General features: G+C 42.5%; 1 protein-coding gene across 3 annotated transcripts in view; it reads right to left on the bottom strand.

Moving 5' to 3' along the window:
- Positions 1 to 13,377, bottom strand: part of ILF3 (interleukin enhancer binding factor 3) — a 32,950-nt gene that overhangs the window by 13,569 nt on the left and 6,004 nt on the right. For 2 of the 3 annotated variants that reach the window (XM_087816719.1, XM_087816721.1), the window contains exons 2-6: positions 6,546 to 6,642; positions 5,425 to 5,654; positions 5,091 to 5,268; positions 1,580 to 1,727; positions 70 to 161 (exon numbers count right to left, since the gene is read on the bottom strand). In XM_087816719.1, the coding sequence (XP_087672845.1) occupies positions 70 to 161; positions 1,580 to 1,727; positions 5,091 to 5,268; positions 5,425 to 5,654; positions 6,546 to 6,548 (651 nt within the window). In that variant the 5' untranslated portion in view covers positions 6,549 to 6,642. Of the gene's footprint in view, positions 1 to 69; positions 162 to 1,579; positions 1,728 to 5,090; positions 5,269 to 5,424; positions 5,655 to 6,545; positions 8,302 to 13,377 lie in introns of those variants that run through there. The other variant, XM_087816720.1, reaches the window with a different exon arrangement.

Raw genomic sequence — 13,377 nt, 5'->3', positions numbered from 1 at the left:
GTGCAAGTTAGCCAAGTAAAAACTTAGGAATTCTCTACCAAAAGACAAATAGAAGAACAAAATGCAAACCTGGAACCACTTGGCGTGTCGGAGGGACGCCAAGGCAGCAAGGCATTTCTGCCTGTCCAGGACGTCCGGGGGGTCGTTGACTGATAGCGTTTCTATTCATGGATGGAATAAGAAGACAAGGCACAGTTTGACCAAGGGGTTTCTGTCAGGTGGAAAGGGGATGTGGCAGCTTCCTAAAGGGCAGTGGAGGCTCCCAGAATCTCAAGTCATCTCTACCCTGGACCAGGGAAGAAGCCAGAGTACATTAACTCTGTCCAGAGAGGAAATTGTAAAAATTGGAGGCCCCTCCAAAAAAACAAAAATGAAAACACAAGTGGGAAGTTACTCTACAAGGAATAATCCCATTGGGGAGGGGTGGGAAGTTACTCTACAAGGAATAATCCCATAGGGGAGGGGATAGATAGGTGAATCCTATCTTCTAATAGACTGTTACCATGCTTCCTCCCCGTTATCTCCCAATAAATTAGCTGTGCTAAAAATTTCAATAGAAAAAACAAAACAAAACCTACAAAAAACAAAAACAAAAAAATGGTGGGGAGAGTGGAAATGAACTCCCTCTCTGCTTCCCACAACAGCCATCCCAAGGCATCTGCAGCAAAGGGGACCACCTCCGCCCACCAGGCAAGGACTGCCCTAGCCCCAGCCCTTGACAGAGAGAGTCCTGTTGGTCAAAGGTCCAGCGTCCCTAAATTGATAAACTCCAAGGGCTTTGGTAGTTGGAATCAGGTATCAGAACCAAAGGTAATCAAAGAATAGCAACAAGGGTGCTAAGTGTGAGCCCATGCTGCAGCAAAACCACCGTTTGTTGTTTCTGCCATGTGTTTGTTGTTTCGGCGGTGTGTTTGTATCAGGGATTTAGATAAGGCCTGTTCCCCTTACTTAGTGGTGCAAGGTTTGTGATTAAAAACATTCACACTGAAGAAAAGCACAAGGGGCCCTGGGAGGATTCTGAGTTATGAAACCATTATTAGTGTCTGAGCTTTTGTTTCGAGAAATCACACAACTGTTTAACTCTGTATCAGCTATTTGGGTTTCAATCACTCAGCTGATCAAAGCAGCCAATGGAAGGAAGACAAAGGAAGAAGACCTCACTCAGTTCTGCTGCACCACAAGCTGTTTGCACAACTCCAAGGTGATGTTCATGCAGAAACTATCTGGTTGTCTTCTATACTTTAAAAAAACCTTAACATCACCCAAGATATACTTTTCCAAGGCCAGAGAAGAGAATGGCTCAATGGAAAAACCAAGTGAGACACTGATGACAGCACCATTTTGGTGCAAGCCTCTGAAAAACGCTACTCACTTTTTGTTTTTGCTACTCACTTTTAGTGCAACTGTTTGGTCAAACGCCCTGGTACCAAAACGAAACAGGAGATGTGATCTCAGAGTAAAAGTGGGCAAAGTTACACCAATATCCTTTTATCAACGCAGTCTAAAACTGAATAGCACATTTGAATAGTGAGGGAACATCAGGTTTCCAAAGTCCTGCTGGCCTTCGCAGCCTCCCTACCTCCAGCTAATACTTTCTCCATTTCTTCTCGGACAACAGGGGATGTCAGGTGGATGGTCAGGGACAATGGAGGCTCTTTTGTGTTTTTTATCACTATCGCAGCATCATCGACAGATTGGAGTATTTCGTACTTGTCTTCTGTAACAGCCTAAAAAAGAAAATGCAACTTTCAAAGCACTTTCTCAACAGAATCAACACTTCTATTTCGCCCCACTGGTTACTGCAGCAGATAGGCCAACTTCTTGGAGTGTGACAGGACAGCAGTTCCCCCATCTAGGGCAGGGGTGGGGAACCTTTTTTTTGCCAAGGGCCACTTGGATACTTATATCATTCGTGGGCCATACAAAATTATCAACTTAAAAATGAGCTATAAAATAAGCCCCTAGATTTACTGAATTTCGAGTTCCACCTGCGGTTACCTTGGCATGGCCAGACCAAAGGATTTCAAGACTGTATACCGCCCACGGGCCAGACATTCCTTGCCCCTGATCTAGGGGATCAGGACCTCCCTCTTGCTGGTAAGGTCTGTGACTATTTTCTGGTACTTCATAGAGAAAGAAGTAATTTTCAGAGGAACCTTCATAATGCAACATGCAAGAATTTAGGGTAAGGGAGGAGACAAGGGTGTGAATCCTCATTTTGTCATGTGGTAGCTGTGTGCCTCGGTACAAATCACTTAATCTCATTAAGACTGTGATTTCTAGCCCTGGCCCGTATGGCTCAGTTGGTTGGGTGTCATCTCATGCACCAAAAGGTTGCCGATTCAATTCCCAGTCAGGGCACATTGATGTTTCTCTTTCTCTCTATATATAAAAAAAAAATCTTAAAAAAAGAAAAAGAAAAAGGTTTCTAATTTGTAAAATGGACTTAATGACATGACTTACACCACAAGGCTGCCGCAAGCTTAAACTTGACCCTGCATGGAAAGCACAGCACCCAGGCTAAGTGGGCATCTAGCCACTATTTCCACACCAGGAGGAGCAGCCATCAGTATGTGGCATGAAAACTGTGTAATAAAATAGTTTGTGTCATGTGGTACATATTAAAGCATGTACTCACTGCAAATGCATGTGTCTATGAGAACGGTCACAATGGCCATAGCCGGTTTGGCTCAGTGGTTAGAGTGTTGGCCCTAAGGCTGAAGGGTCCTGGGTTAGGCTGCAGCCAAGGACACGTACCTTGACTGCAAGTTCCAGACCAGGGTTAGCGCAGGAGGCAACGAATCAATATGTCTCTCTTACATTGATGTTTCTCTCTCTCCCTCCCATTTCACTCTCTCTGCAAAGCAATAAAAAAAAAACACAAAAAAAAACAAAGAACAACAAAGAACAACAAAAAAACCCTCAGGGGAAGATTAAAAAAAAAGTCAGTGACACCAGTCTGACTTCTGTTTTCTTTTTTATACCAGTTTATATGCCTTGATTAAGGATAGTCAAACTTTTATGATTTTTTTTTAAAGGGAAACAAAGTAAATATCACATGCACGGAAGACAACTGTACTTTCAAATATCTAAACTGAGGTTTCTACTCCTCCACAGTATAGGCCTCTGGGGCTGGATCATTCTGGAGAGTAGGGCTCTCCTGTGCATTGTAAGGTGATGAGCAGCTTATCCCCAGCCTCCACCCAATAGATGCTAGTAGTTCTACTCTTCACCCTGACACAACCAAAACTGTCCCCATAAACTGTTGTGTGTGTGCGTGTGTATGAAAATTTGCCCTACTCAAAAAACAATCATCTAGAGATGAGACAGGAGGAGGAGTACAGATTTGAAGCATGAAAGTGACTCTACTCAAAGGAACTGAATTCTGTCAACAACCTGAATGAACAGGAAACAGATACTCCTCTACAGTCTGATTCTGGTCCATAGAGACCTATATAAGACTTCTGATCTCCAGAACTAAAAGATAATAAATCTGTGTTGTTTCAAGCAAAAGAACAAAACAAAACACCACAACCCACTAATCTAAATCAGTAGTGATATAGTTATTTGCATCTTTCTCTAAAAACCCGCTCTTTATAAAATTGTCCAGCCCTGGCCAGTATGGCTCAGCTGGTTGGGCATCATTCCATGCACTTAAGGGTTGGTGGTTCCATTCCTGGTTAAGGCACATGTCTGGGTTGCGGGCTTGATTCCCAACTGTGGGAAATGCAGGAGGCAGCCAATCTCACATCAGTGTTTCACTTTCACATTGATCGCTCTAAGAAATCAGTAAGAAATCTTAAAAAAAATTGTCCTTCCTTTCATAACACTTTCATCAGCTTGATTTTATTTTAATATGCTTTTTATAGACAAGAATAAAATGAATGTAAAAGTACTACTAAAACAGAAAAGGCAGGGCTTCACCTTGAATAGTTCCTCAGAATTATCTACTATAATGCATTAGGCTCCACATTTCAATTCTGACCTTTATCCTGAATCCCAAATTGTCAGTCACACAAGACAGAATGCAAGTTTACAAATGAAAGTAAATGGCGGCCTGGCCAGTGTGATTTGGTTGGAGAGTTGTCCTGTATACCGAAAGGTTGCAGGTTCAATCCCCAGTCGGGGTGTGAAAGGAAGGCATCATATCGATATCCCCGCCTTCCTCTCTCTAAAATCAATAAGCATATCCTAGAGGTTGAGGATTTTTAAAAAAGTGAATGGTGTTTCTGAGGAATGAGATTTTTTTTACTTTTGTTTTTACTCTTCCTGTCATTAAATCCAGGAGGCAGCAAGTTGCAGTGATGTGTGGAAGTTCTGAAGCCCCAGAACTCACTAGCTGGGAGTGCTGGTGTCAGTTACTCTTCCCAAATACCAAGATGATAAATTCCTATCTACAAGGAGCATTGTGAAGATGAAACAATACATGTAAAAAGCATGCCCGACCTTGGCTGGGTGGCTCTGTTGGTTGGAGCATCACCCTGTACACCAAAAGGTTGTGAGTTCCATCCCCCTGTTGGGACGCATATGGGAGACCACCAATTGATCTCTGTCTCTCCCTTCTTAAAAATCAATAAAAACATGCCCTCAGGTCAGGATTAAAGGGGGAAAAACTCATCTGGCCAAGGATCTAGTGCAGTCAGTGCTCAAGAAATGCCACAGGTTATTATTTGTGTAATACTTTTATAACAAGACAAAGAAACTGGTTTTTAAAAAGTTTTTAGTGATGTCCAGGTTGAGATCAGAGAAGAGTTAATTATACTATCTATTCACTTATCCAATGGAGTCTGGATGTGAATTTCAAGTCTAGTGAAGCCCTAGAATACTTCAGCCTAGTCCATGGTAGGTACTGGGTCCTTCCTTGAAACCAGAGTGTCTGGGCACCACTGCAATCACCCAGCCATTATCTACAGACCCTCAGTGGCTCTGCAGCACCCTGTCCATTACCTACTGAGGTGTAAGTGCAGGAGGTACAAGGGTGGGTTTAGAGTGTCTTCTGAAACACAGCATAGTTGGGCATCTCTTTCTCTGCCTCATGAGGGTCCTCAAAAACACCCCCAGCCCCACTCAGTGGAGGCAGTCACACTCACAGTGAGCTGGATGGCCAGGTTGTCAGCCACCTTGTCCAGGAGGGCAGTCGTGGGTTTCTCCTTGCATAGCAGCACCAGCTCCAGGTCCAAGTCCCCCTTGAGCAGCAGGCCCTTCGCCACAAGGCCAACGCGCATCACGCCTCGCAGGGTTCTGGTCATATGCTCTGTCTTCTGTTCCCTGAAGGACAGATCAACACATGCTATATAAGGGATTCAGTCTGGCTAGAACCCAGAAAGGCTAGAGTTTCTTCAGAAAAGGGAATGCTCAGCTCTAGTCAGTCTCCCTAGCAAGAAAAAAAAAAAGAAAAAACTCCCCACAAAACCTCAAACTTACCCAGCCCCTTCTTTGGTCTCATCCTCTGGGGGCATATCCAAGTTCTCGGACTCGGCATGTTCGCTGCTGCCTTTCTCCTGCTCATCAATCCAGTCAGACACAGCTTTGAGAGCCCGTTCTGTGTGGGACACCATGTTCTGGACTGCCTCCAGTTCCTCTTGCGTTGGATAAACGGAAGAATGCTTTGCCATCACGTGGCGATCATCATTCACAAAAATTCGCAATGGACGCTGGAAATGTGAAAACTCAGTTAAAAACAATATGAAGAGACCAAGCAACCCACCGCTTATCTTTCAGGCTGCACAACTAATAACTATGCTTTATCATTTGTGTGAAAATAAGACTACAGTAGTCCCCCCGTATCTGCAGAGGATACATTCTAAGACCCCAAGTGGATGTCTGAAACCGCGGATAATAGTGAACTCTCTATATACTGTTTTCTTTCCTGTGCATCCATACCTGTGAAAAAGTTTAATTTAAAAACTTGGCACAGTAAGAGATTAACTAATAAAATAGAATAATTATAACAATATGCTATAATAAAAGTTATGTAAATGTGGTATTTCTCTCTCTCAAAATGTCTCATTGTACTGTACTCACCCTTCCTCGTCTTCTTGTGATGTGATGGTGACACAATGCCTACGTGATGAGATGAAGTGAGGTGAATTTGAATTGTTTATTTCTGGAATTTTTTATATAATATTTTTGGACTGCGGTTGACAAGGGGTAACTAAAACCGCGGAAAGCAAAGCCACGGATGGGGGGACCACTGTACAGGGGTGGGCAAAAATAGGTTTAGTTGTAATACGATAATTAATAATAATACAAGATACATTAATAAAAAAACAAACTGTTTCACATACAACTGTAAACCTACTTTTGCCCACCCCTGTATATGAACACTTGGAAGAGGACAACTAAACATAACAGTTGTTCTTTCTCTAGACGATGGGGGAAAACGACACTTTATACATTTCAATATTACTTGAATTGTTATACTATAAAATATAATTCAAGAAGTCTAATGAAAAATAATAGAATCAAATATTTTGAGGCAATACTACAAACTTATCTGTACACAAATGAAAACAGTAGCTATGATTAAAGAAAAAGTGTCTTACCATTTTTACTTCTTTTTCTGTAGTGTCTGGAAATCAAATTTTGCTTATCTTTTCAAATTGTGACAGATTTCCTTGGTGTTATCAATACTTCAGCTATCTATAAGACCAGAAAATCTTTTTAGTTTCAAATTTCATAGATGTATGAATTTTAGCAGTTCGGCCTCATTAAGAAGCCCCATTAACAGAGCAGGACACATCTTTATTTCCAAGTAACCACTGTTAAGCCAAGGTACAACTAATTACAAAGTTCCCTAAAAATGAAAACAGCTGGTTTCTAGAAGCCAAATCTCACTTCAGGCCTCACTCAGATGAGTTTTACTTTTTCTATCATCTTTCATTATTTCTTATATAAAGTATGTCAATTTTTACAAATATAAAGGAAAAGAGGGACTTTGGTCCTTAGGGGTAATGAAGAGATGAAAAAGGAGACACAATTCCAAAAGGTTCCTATAAACTGGAAAGACAAGAACCTTCTGAAACATCAGATAGATGTGATCACTGCACCACATGGACAGACATGTGGGTTCATCCTCGGAGAGGCTGAGACAACTGAAACACACAACCGAAGTCTTCAGGACAAACACCGCTATAATTACAATTTTGGACTCAACTCCCACTCCGTGTAAACAGTCTGGTCCACCTTGAAATCTCCCAAATGAGTAAGCAACAACAAAAAAAAAACCCTTCAGTACAATATGGAATAGATGAATACACCCAGTGCATGCAATCACCTAACAGCTCCGTCAATCTAAGCCAGTCACCAGACTGGGCAGCAGGTTCATCCTAGAAAGGCATCCACTTTTAGGATAAACGTTGACATGACTGGCCAAAACAAGAATTCCCACAACTACTCAGCAATTGAACTGAAAATGTAAAGGTTCTACCCTGGCCGGTGTGTCTCAGTTGGAGCATCATCCCATGCACCCAAGGGTTGTGGGTTCGATTTCCAGTCAGGGCACATACCTAGGTTGGGGGGTATGGGAGGCGAGAGACTGATGTCCCCATTTCCTTTCCCTCTAAAATCAATAATAAAAAAAAGGGATACAATCCAAACTTGATACTATGTAAAAAAAATTTTTTAAGGTTCCGAAGAACTTGAAAATCTAAGGATAGAATGGGAGGCAATGCCCCTGCAGCACCAGGAAGACAACAGGTGGGGTCAGGCTTCATGGGTAGGGACAAACAGGGAAGGAAAGAGTAGAGGACCATTCTCTGGGCTCAGCTGCCGGCTGTGCATGGGCCCTTGATAAGCCACTCTTTCATCACCAAGTGGGAGCTTCTGCACAGACTTGGGCCTGAAACCCTGCCTACTCAGCCACTACCTGTGTGGTCTGGAAGTTTCTTTAGTTTCCTTCTATACCTGCAACATAGAAGCAGCCCCTCTCCCTCTGCAGGAAGATTGTGAAAAGTGAGTAAGTCAACCTAAGGAAAGCGTGAAGCTGGATCTACATCAGCAGGCTGCTGCGGAGGCTTAGTACTGAGAGACAAGCATCCAAAATTGCACCCTTTAGTAAAGAATTATCACTATTCAGTTAGGGACAAGTGATATTGTGGTTGTTTGAAAAGAATGTCTACCAGCTAGATACACGTTTAAGAAAATTTTATGATTGGAAGTACATGCCTGATATTTGTTCTTAAATACTCCAGTGAGGCAGGGAGTAGAGAAGTATGAAAGAAGACTGCAAAATGTTGATAGCTGTTAAAGCTAGGGGATGGGTAACTGGAATTCATTCATACATATGTGAAAATTTCTTTTTTTTTTAATGCATAGTAAACTTAAGTAGTCTTACAAAAGTGCACCCATGGCAGGTAATCTAAATATCAAACCAGCCCTGGCCAGGTTGCTCAATTGGTTAGAACATCATCCTGATATGCCAAGGTTGTGGGTTTGATCCCAGGTCAGGGTGCATACAAGAAGCAACCAATGAACACATAAATAAGTGGAACAAATCAATTTTCTCTCTCTCCCCTCCTCCTCCTCTCTCTCCAAAATCAATAAAAATTAAAAATAAAAATTAAAAAAATCAAATCAAAGCTCAGAAAACCAGTTCTATACTGACAAGCAGGGCATCAGAAATCATAGCTTAATGGTGAGGACCCATGTAAAACAGTCAACAGTCCTGACCATATCTATGCTGAAACCTCATCAATCTGATAACGAAGGCTGATGTTTAAAAGTATATTTATTCAACACGTATTCAGTGTGCACTTCCTCCGTGCCAGGCTATGGGCTGGCTAGCTGCTGGGTCGGTGATGGACACGGCCCACAGGTCCGGTTCCCTTGAACCTGGCCAGCTAGCACACCCTGAAGGACAAACTCTTTCCCACTAAGCCCGACGAGGCACAGGAGCAAATACTTCACTCTACACCTACCACCTATTCATCTCACATTCCTCCTCCACCACAATTACCAAATGTAGAGACTTTAAAAATAACAGCTTTTTAACCAAGGTTCCAGGTGGCTCAGACCTTTTTATCCAGGGCTTTGTAGGACTGATATAGTATAAAACCTATTAAAAGGAGCTCCTGGGAGAAGTGGTTGATTCAGCATCTGATACAGGAATTGTACTGGGTGGGCCTAGGTCACACTGCAGTGTCAGAAAGAAAGCACTCAAAGACTGCAGGCTTGTCTAAAAGACAAGGAGCTGACTTGCGAGGGCTCCCACTGGCTACATTTGGGGCAGCTGAGTATCAATAAATAAGTAAATAATGCTTCCACCTACATAAGTTCTCAAACAGGCAAAACTAATGAGAAAAAATTCAGAGCAGCTTTTGCCTCTGGGGAATGGTGGCAGGGAACACCTAGAAAGGGGCCCAAGGGCTTTTCTGGGTTGTTGGTCACAGTCTACATCTTCGTAGGGGTTGAGTGTATGCAGTGGTCAAAATTCACTGAATGGTATACTCAAGACCCGTGTGCATTACTTCAAAAGAAAAAAAGAACTGTACATTAAATACTGGCTTCTAGTTAATATTATGAGAGAAGACTTCAACTTTCTGCTTACTTTGAAATGCGTCATAAAAATAAAGTAGACTGAAAGATGAACAGAATAGATGGACAGATATGTGAAACATTAGTTAATCTAGGGTGTGTATACAGGCATGTATTCACTGTAAAATTGTGTCACCTTTTGTGTATGTTTAAATTTTTCATAATAAAATGTTTCAAATATGTAACTAAGATTCACTGAGCAATTGCATTTATACAAATCCATGAATGTATAATGATACTTAAAAAATAACAACAACCCTGGCCTGTGTGGTTCAGTAGTTAGAGCGTCTGCTCTCATACTGAAGGGTGGAGGGTTCTATTCCCAGCCTCGCTCGTGGCACCTGTGGGAGGCAACCAAGCGATGTGTCTCTCTTCAATTGATGTGTGTCTCCCCCCTCCATTCCTCCCTCCCCCCTTCCACTTTCTCTGAAAATCAATGGAAAAAATATCCCTGGGTGAGGATTAAATAAAAAACAAACAAAAAACAAACAAAAAAGGTGCCCTAGCCAGTGTGGTTTAGTTGGTTGGGTAGCATCCTGTGCACCAAAAGGTTACAGGTTCCATTCCTGCTCAGGGCACATGCCCAGGTTGAGCTCAATCCCCGGTAGGGAGCATGCAGGAGGCAGTCAATCCATGTTTCACTCTCATATCAATGTTTCCCTCTCTCCCCCCTTCCTCTCTCTCTAAAACTCAATAAATATATTTAAAACAATAATATTTTGCCACCACTGGAGATGTCTACATTACAACTCCTCCATACTCTGAAAATTGTTTACAAACAGATACTAACAATGTCCTGCGACAAATAGAGGGTAAGTAGCCTAAAACTCCCCTTCTCTCACTGGGAAACAAGATACTGTGTCAAAATATCAGCCATGGTAAGTGCCTCGGGACACCCACATGCCCCCAAATGCACATCTCCTCAGCAAATGGCCTACAGGTAGGTTCCCATCTGCTGTATTCACCTCACTGTTTAAAACTCAGGAACCCGGGTGTGCCTCTGCTCCGAAAGGCTGTCTCACTTGATCCTCCTCTGCTCCGAAAGGCAGGCCCAGACCACCAAGCTTGGCCCATCTGCAGTCCACTCATCCTGGGCCCTCTTCCCAGACTAGGCCTTGGTGGTGATATCTCCCTATTCAGATGGACAAAGCGAGTAACAGTAATAATTATCTGAACTGAAATAAACATTTAAATTCTGGAGTCAACACTCCCTTGCAAGGTGTAGGCAGGTGGCAGGGGGCTGGCCTTGCTTCTCTCAATATGAGCCCATATCTGTCACCTAACCCAGCCTCTCAGAAGCCAGCTGCTCTGGTTTTGAATACCAAGGAATCCATCTCATTAATGAGCACAAGGGTCTTCTGGATGAGCAGAAACCTTTTCAAAAATTTTGAGGAACACTGCTACCAAGAAGACCACAACACCCACTTACATGCAATACTCCATTGCCCCCTACCAATCTGACTTTAACAAAACCCATGAAAGTCTGCACAAAGCTGCTCCTGCAACATCACTTATGATTCAAATCTGGGCACAAGTGAAGCCTAATTTTTACCAGTTCAGCCTCTCTGAAAAAGAAACCAAAGGAAGGAAAGAGTGAAGAACCAGGTTTTTGGTTTTTTATTGGGGGTGGTGTGTGTGTGGGGGAAACATCGGTCAGTTGCCTGCCATACACACCCCAACTGGAGACTGAACCAGCAACCTGGGTACGTGCTCTGATCAGGAACCGAACCTGCCATCTTTTGGTATATGGGATGACACTACAACCAACTGAACCACACTGACCAGGGCAAGAATCAGGATTTAAAACATGACCTGTGTGTGCTCTGGGATGTTTTAATACATCGGTTTCTTTCTTTTGTTCTTGAAACCAGACCACCTATGGCATGCAGTTACAGAAGTTTAAATCATAAAACATTATGCTTACAATGTGATGACCATCTTTCTGACCTCTCACTAATTAGAATATGACGTTCATGGCACTTGGTGCTGGGAAATAAATGTGTCAATCAACAAATTTTTTGTTGTTGTTAATCCTCATCTGAGGATATCTAGAGAGAGTAGAAGGGTTTGGGGGGGAAGAAGGAGGAAGGGAGAGAAACATCTATGTGTGAGAGAAAGACCAACTGGCTGCCTCCAGTACCAGCCATGACTGGGGCCAGGGATCAAACCTGCAACCCTCTGGTGAGTGGGCCAACACTCTAACCGTTGAGGGACACTGGCCAGGGCAGATCAACAAATATTTGTGGAACGAGCAGGTGTAATGGCAACAACCTAACAAGTATGGCCCCCATCATTCTTCCAGGGTGGACCCACAACCCCACCTCCAAGCTATTTCACAAAACCTTATAGGTATCCTAGGGATTCTGGGGAATTGACCTGAATTGGATGCTGGTCCTAGAGACTGAATTAGATTCTGAAATGTACAAGGACCCAAGCAAGCTCCTGGTTTTCCTAATCGCTGAAGCTATCCTATCCCTGGGGTGTGAAGTGAAATAATACACAAGTGCTACCCATTAGTAACTCCTTAAACATTTACAGTCCTATCAAAGACAATAGAAAATAATTTTATTTGGGGTAGTGAGCACACAATACAATATAGAGGTTATATATTATAAATTCTATACCTGAAACCTGTAATTTTATTAACCAATGTCACCCCAATAAATTCAATAAATAAACAAAGCAACCCAGACAGAAGATACCAATCTAAAATGTGGCCATGGACACCACTCTGAGAAATTAAGTCCAACAAGTCTTAAGTCTCGTGCAACAGGTCCGAGTTCTGTCTGCAATAGTGTTTTTATTGGATATTAGTCCTAGAGACTGAATTAGATTCTGAAATGTACAAGGACCCAAGCAAGCTCTTGGTTTTTATTGGTTCATAGAGTGGTATAAAGTCAGGAACAAAGACTTTCACAAATATTTTCCATGTAAAGGGCTATTCTTTAAGCTTAACTCTCTTCCTATATTTTCAGTGTTAAAACATCCTTTTTTCTTACAAAAAGATGGAGATGTGTAGTAACTGGTTAAAAAGGCACTTTTATTGACAAAAGAAAAAGTTGGAAAGTACAGGTTGTTCCTTAAAATGTTTCCGGAATTCCAACTGGTCTATGAGAAGCAGGACTCCAGGCCCACTGACATAGTGTAGAGGTCCACGAGTCTTAGAAACAGAAACCCCAGGTTCTCATCCACCTTACTTCTCCAACCTGGCAGCTATGGGACCTCCAGAAAATCACTTGCCTCAGAGTTGCAAATAATAAGAATTAAAGATTACAATGTGGGAAAATTCCTTTTAAACTGTAAAACTACAAAAGCAATGTATTATGGGAGTAATTTCAACTGTTCTTGGACAAACCAATAGAAATGTTTTAAAATCTGCCTGAGGATGTAATATCACAGTAGAAGGTTTTTGTTTTTTTAAAAAAACGTATCTTTATTGATTTCAGAGAAAGGAAGGGAGGAGAGAAAGAGACAGAAACATCAATGAACAGCTGTCTTCTGCATACCCTCAACTGGGGATGAAGCTGGCAACCTGGGTATGTGCCCTGACTGGGAATCAAACTGCAATCTCCCAGATCCTAGCTGGATGCTCAACCACTGAGCCACATCTGGCTGGGCAGAGCAGGTTTAACAAGACTCCAAGTGAGAATTATCAAACCCTCTTTCCAACACGTTCCAAGCAGCAAGGGTGTGAGAAGCCAGCTTAGGAAATCTTCCACACCTGGTGGGGGGCCAATTCAACGACACACCTATCCCTATGGGGAAGCCGTGAGGATTTAAAAAATTTATTTCAGCCTGGCTGGGTGTGGCTCAGTGGTTGTGTGTCGACCTAGGATCCAGGCC

The sequence above is a fragment of the Miniopterus natalensis genome, chromosome 4 (assembly GCF_054644295.1).
Source record: "Miniopterus natalensis isolate mMinNat1 chromosome 4, mMinNat1.hap1, whole genome shotgun sequence".
Lineage (NCBI taxonomy): Eukaryota > Metazoa > Chordata > Mammalia > Chiroptera > Miniopteridae > Miniopterus > Miniopterus natalensis.
The sequence above is the reverse complement of the archived record's forward strand: the minus strand, read 5'-3'. Positions and strand labels throughout refer to the sequence as shown.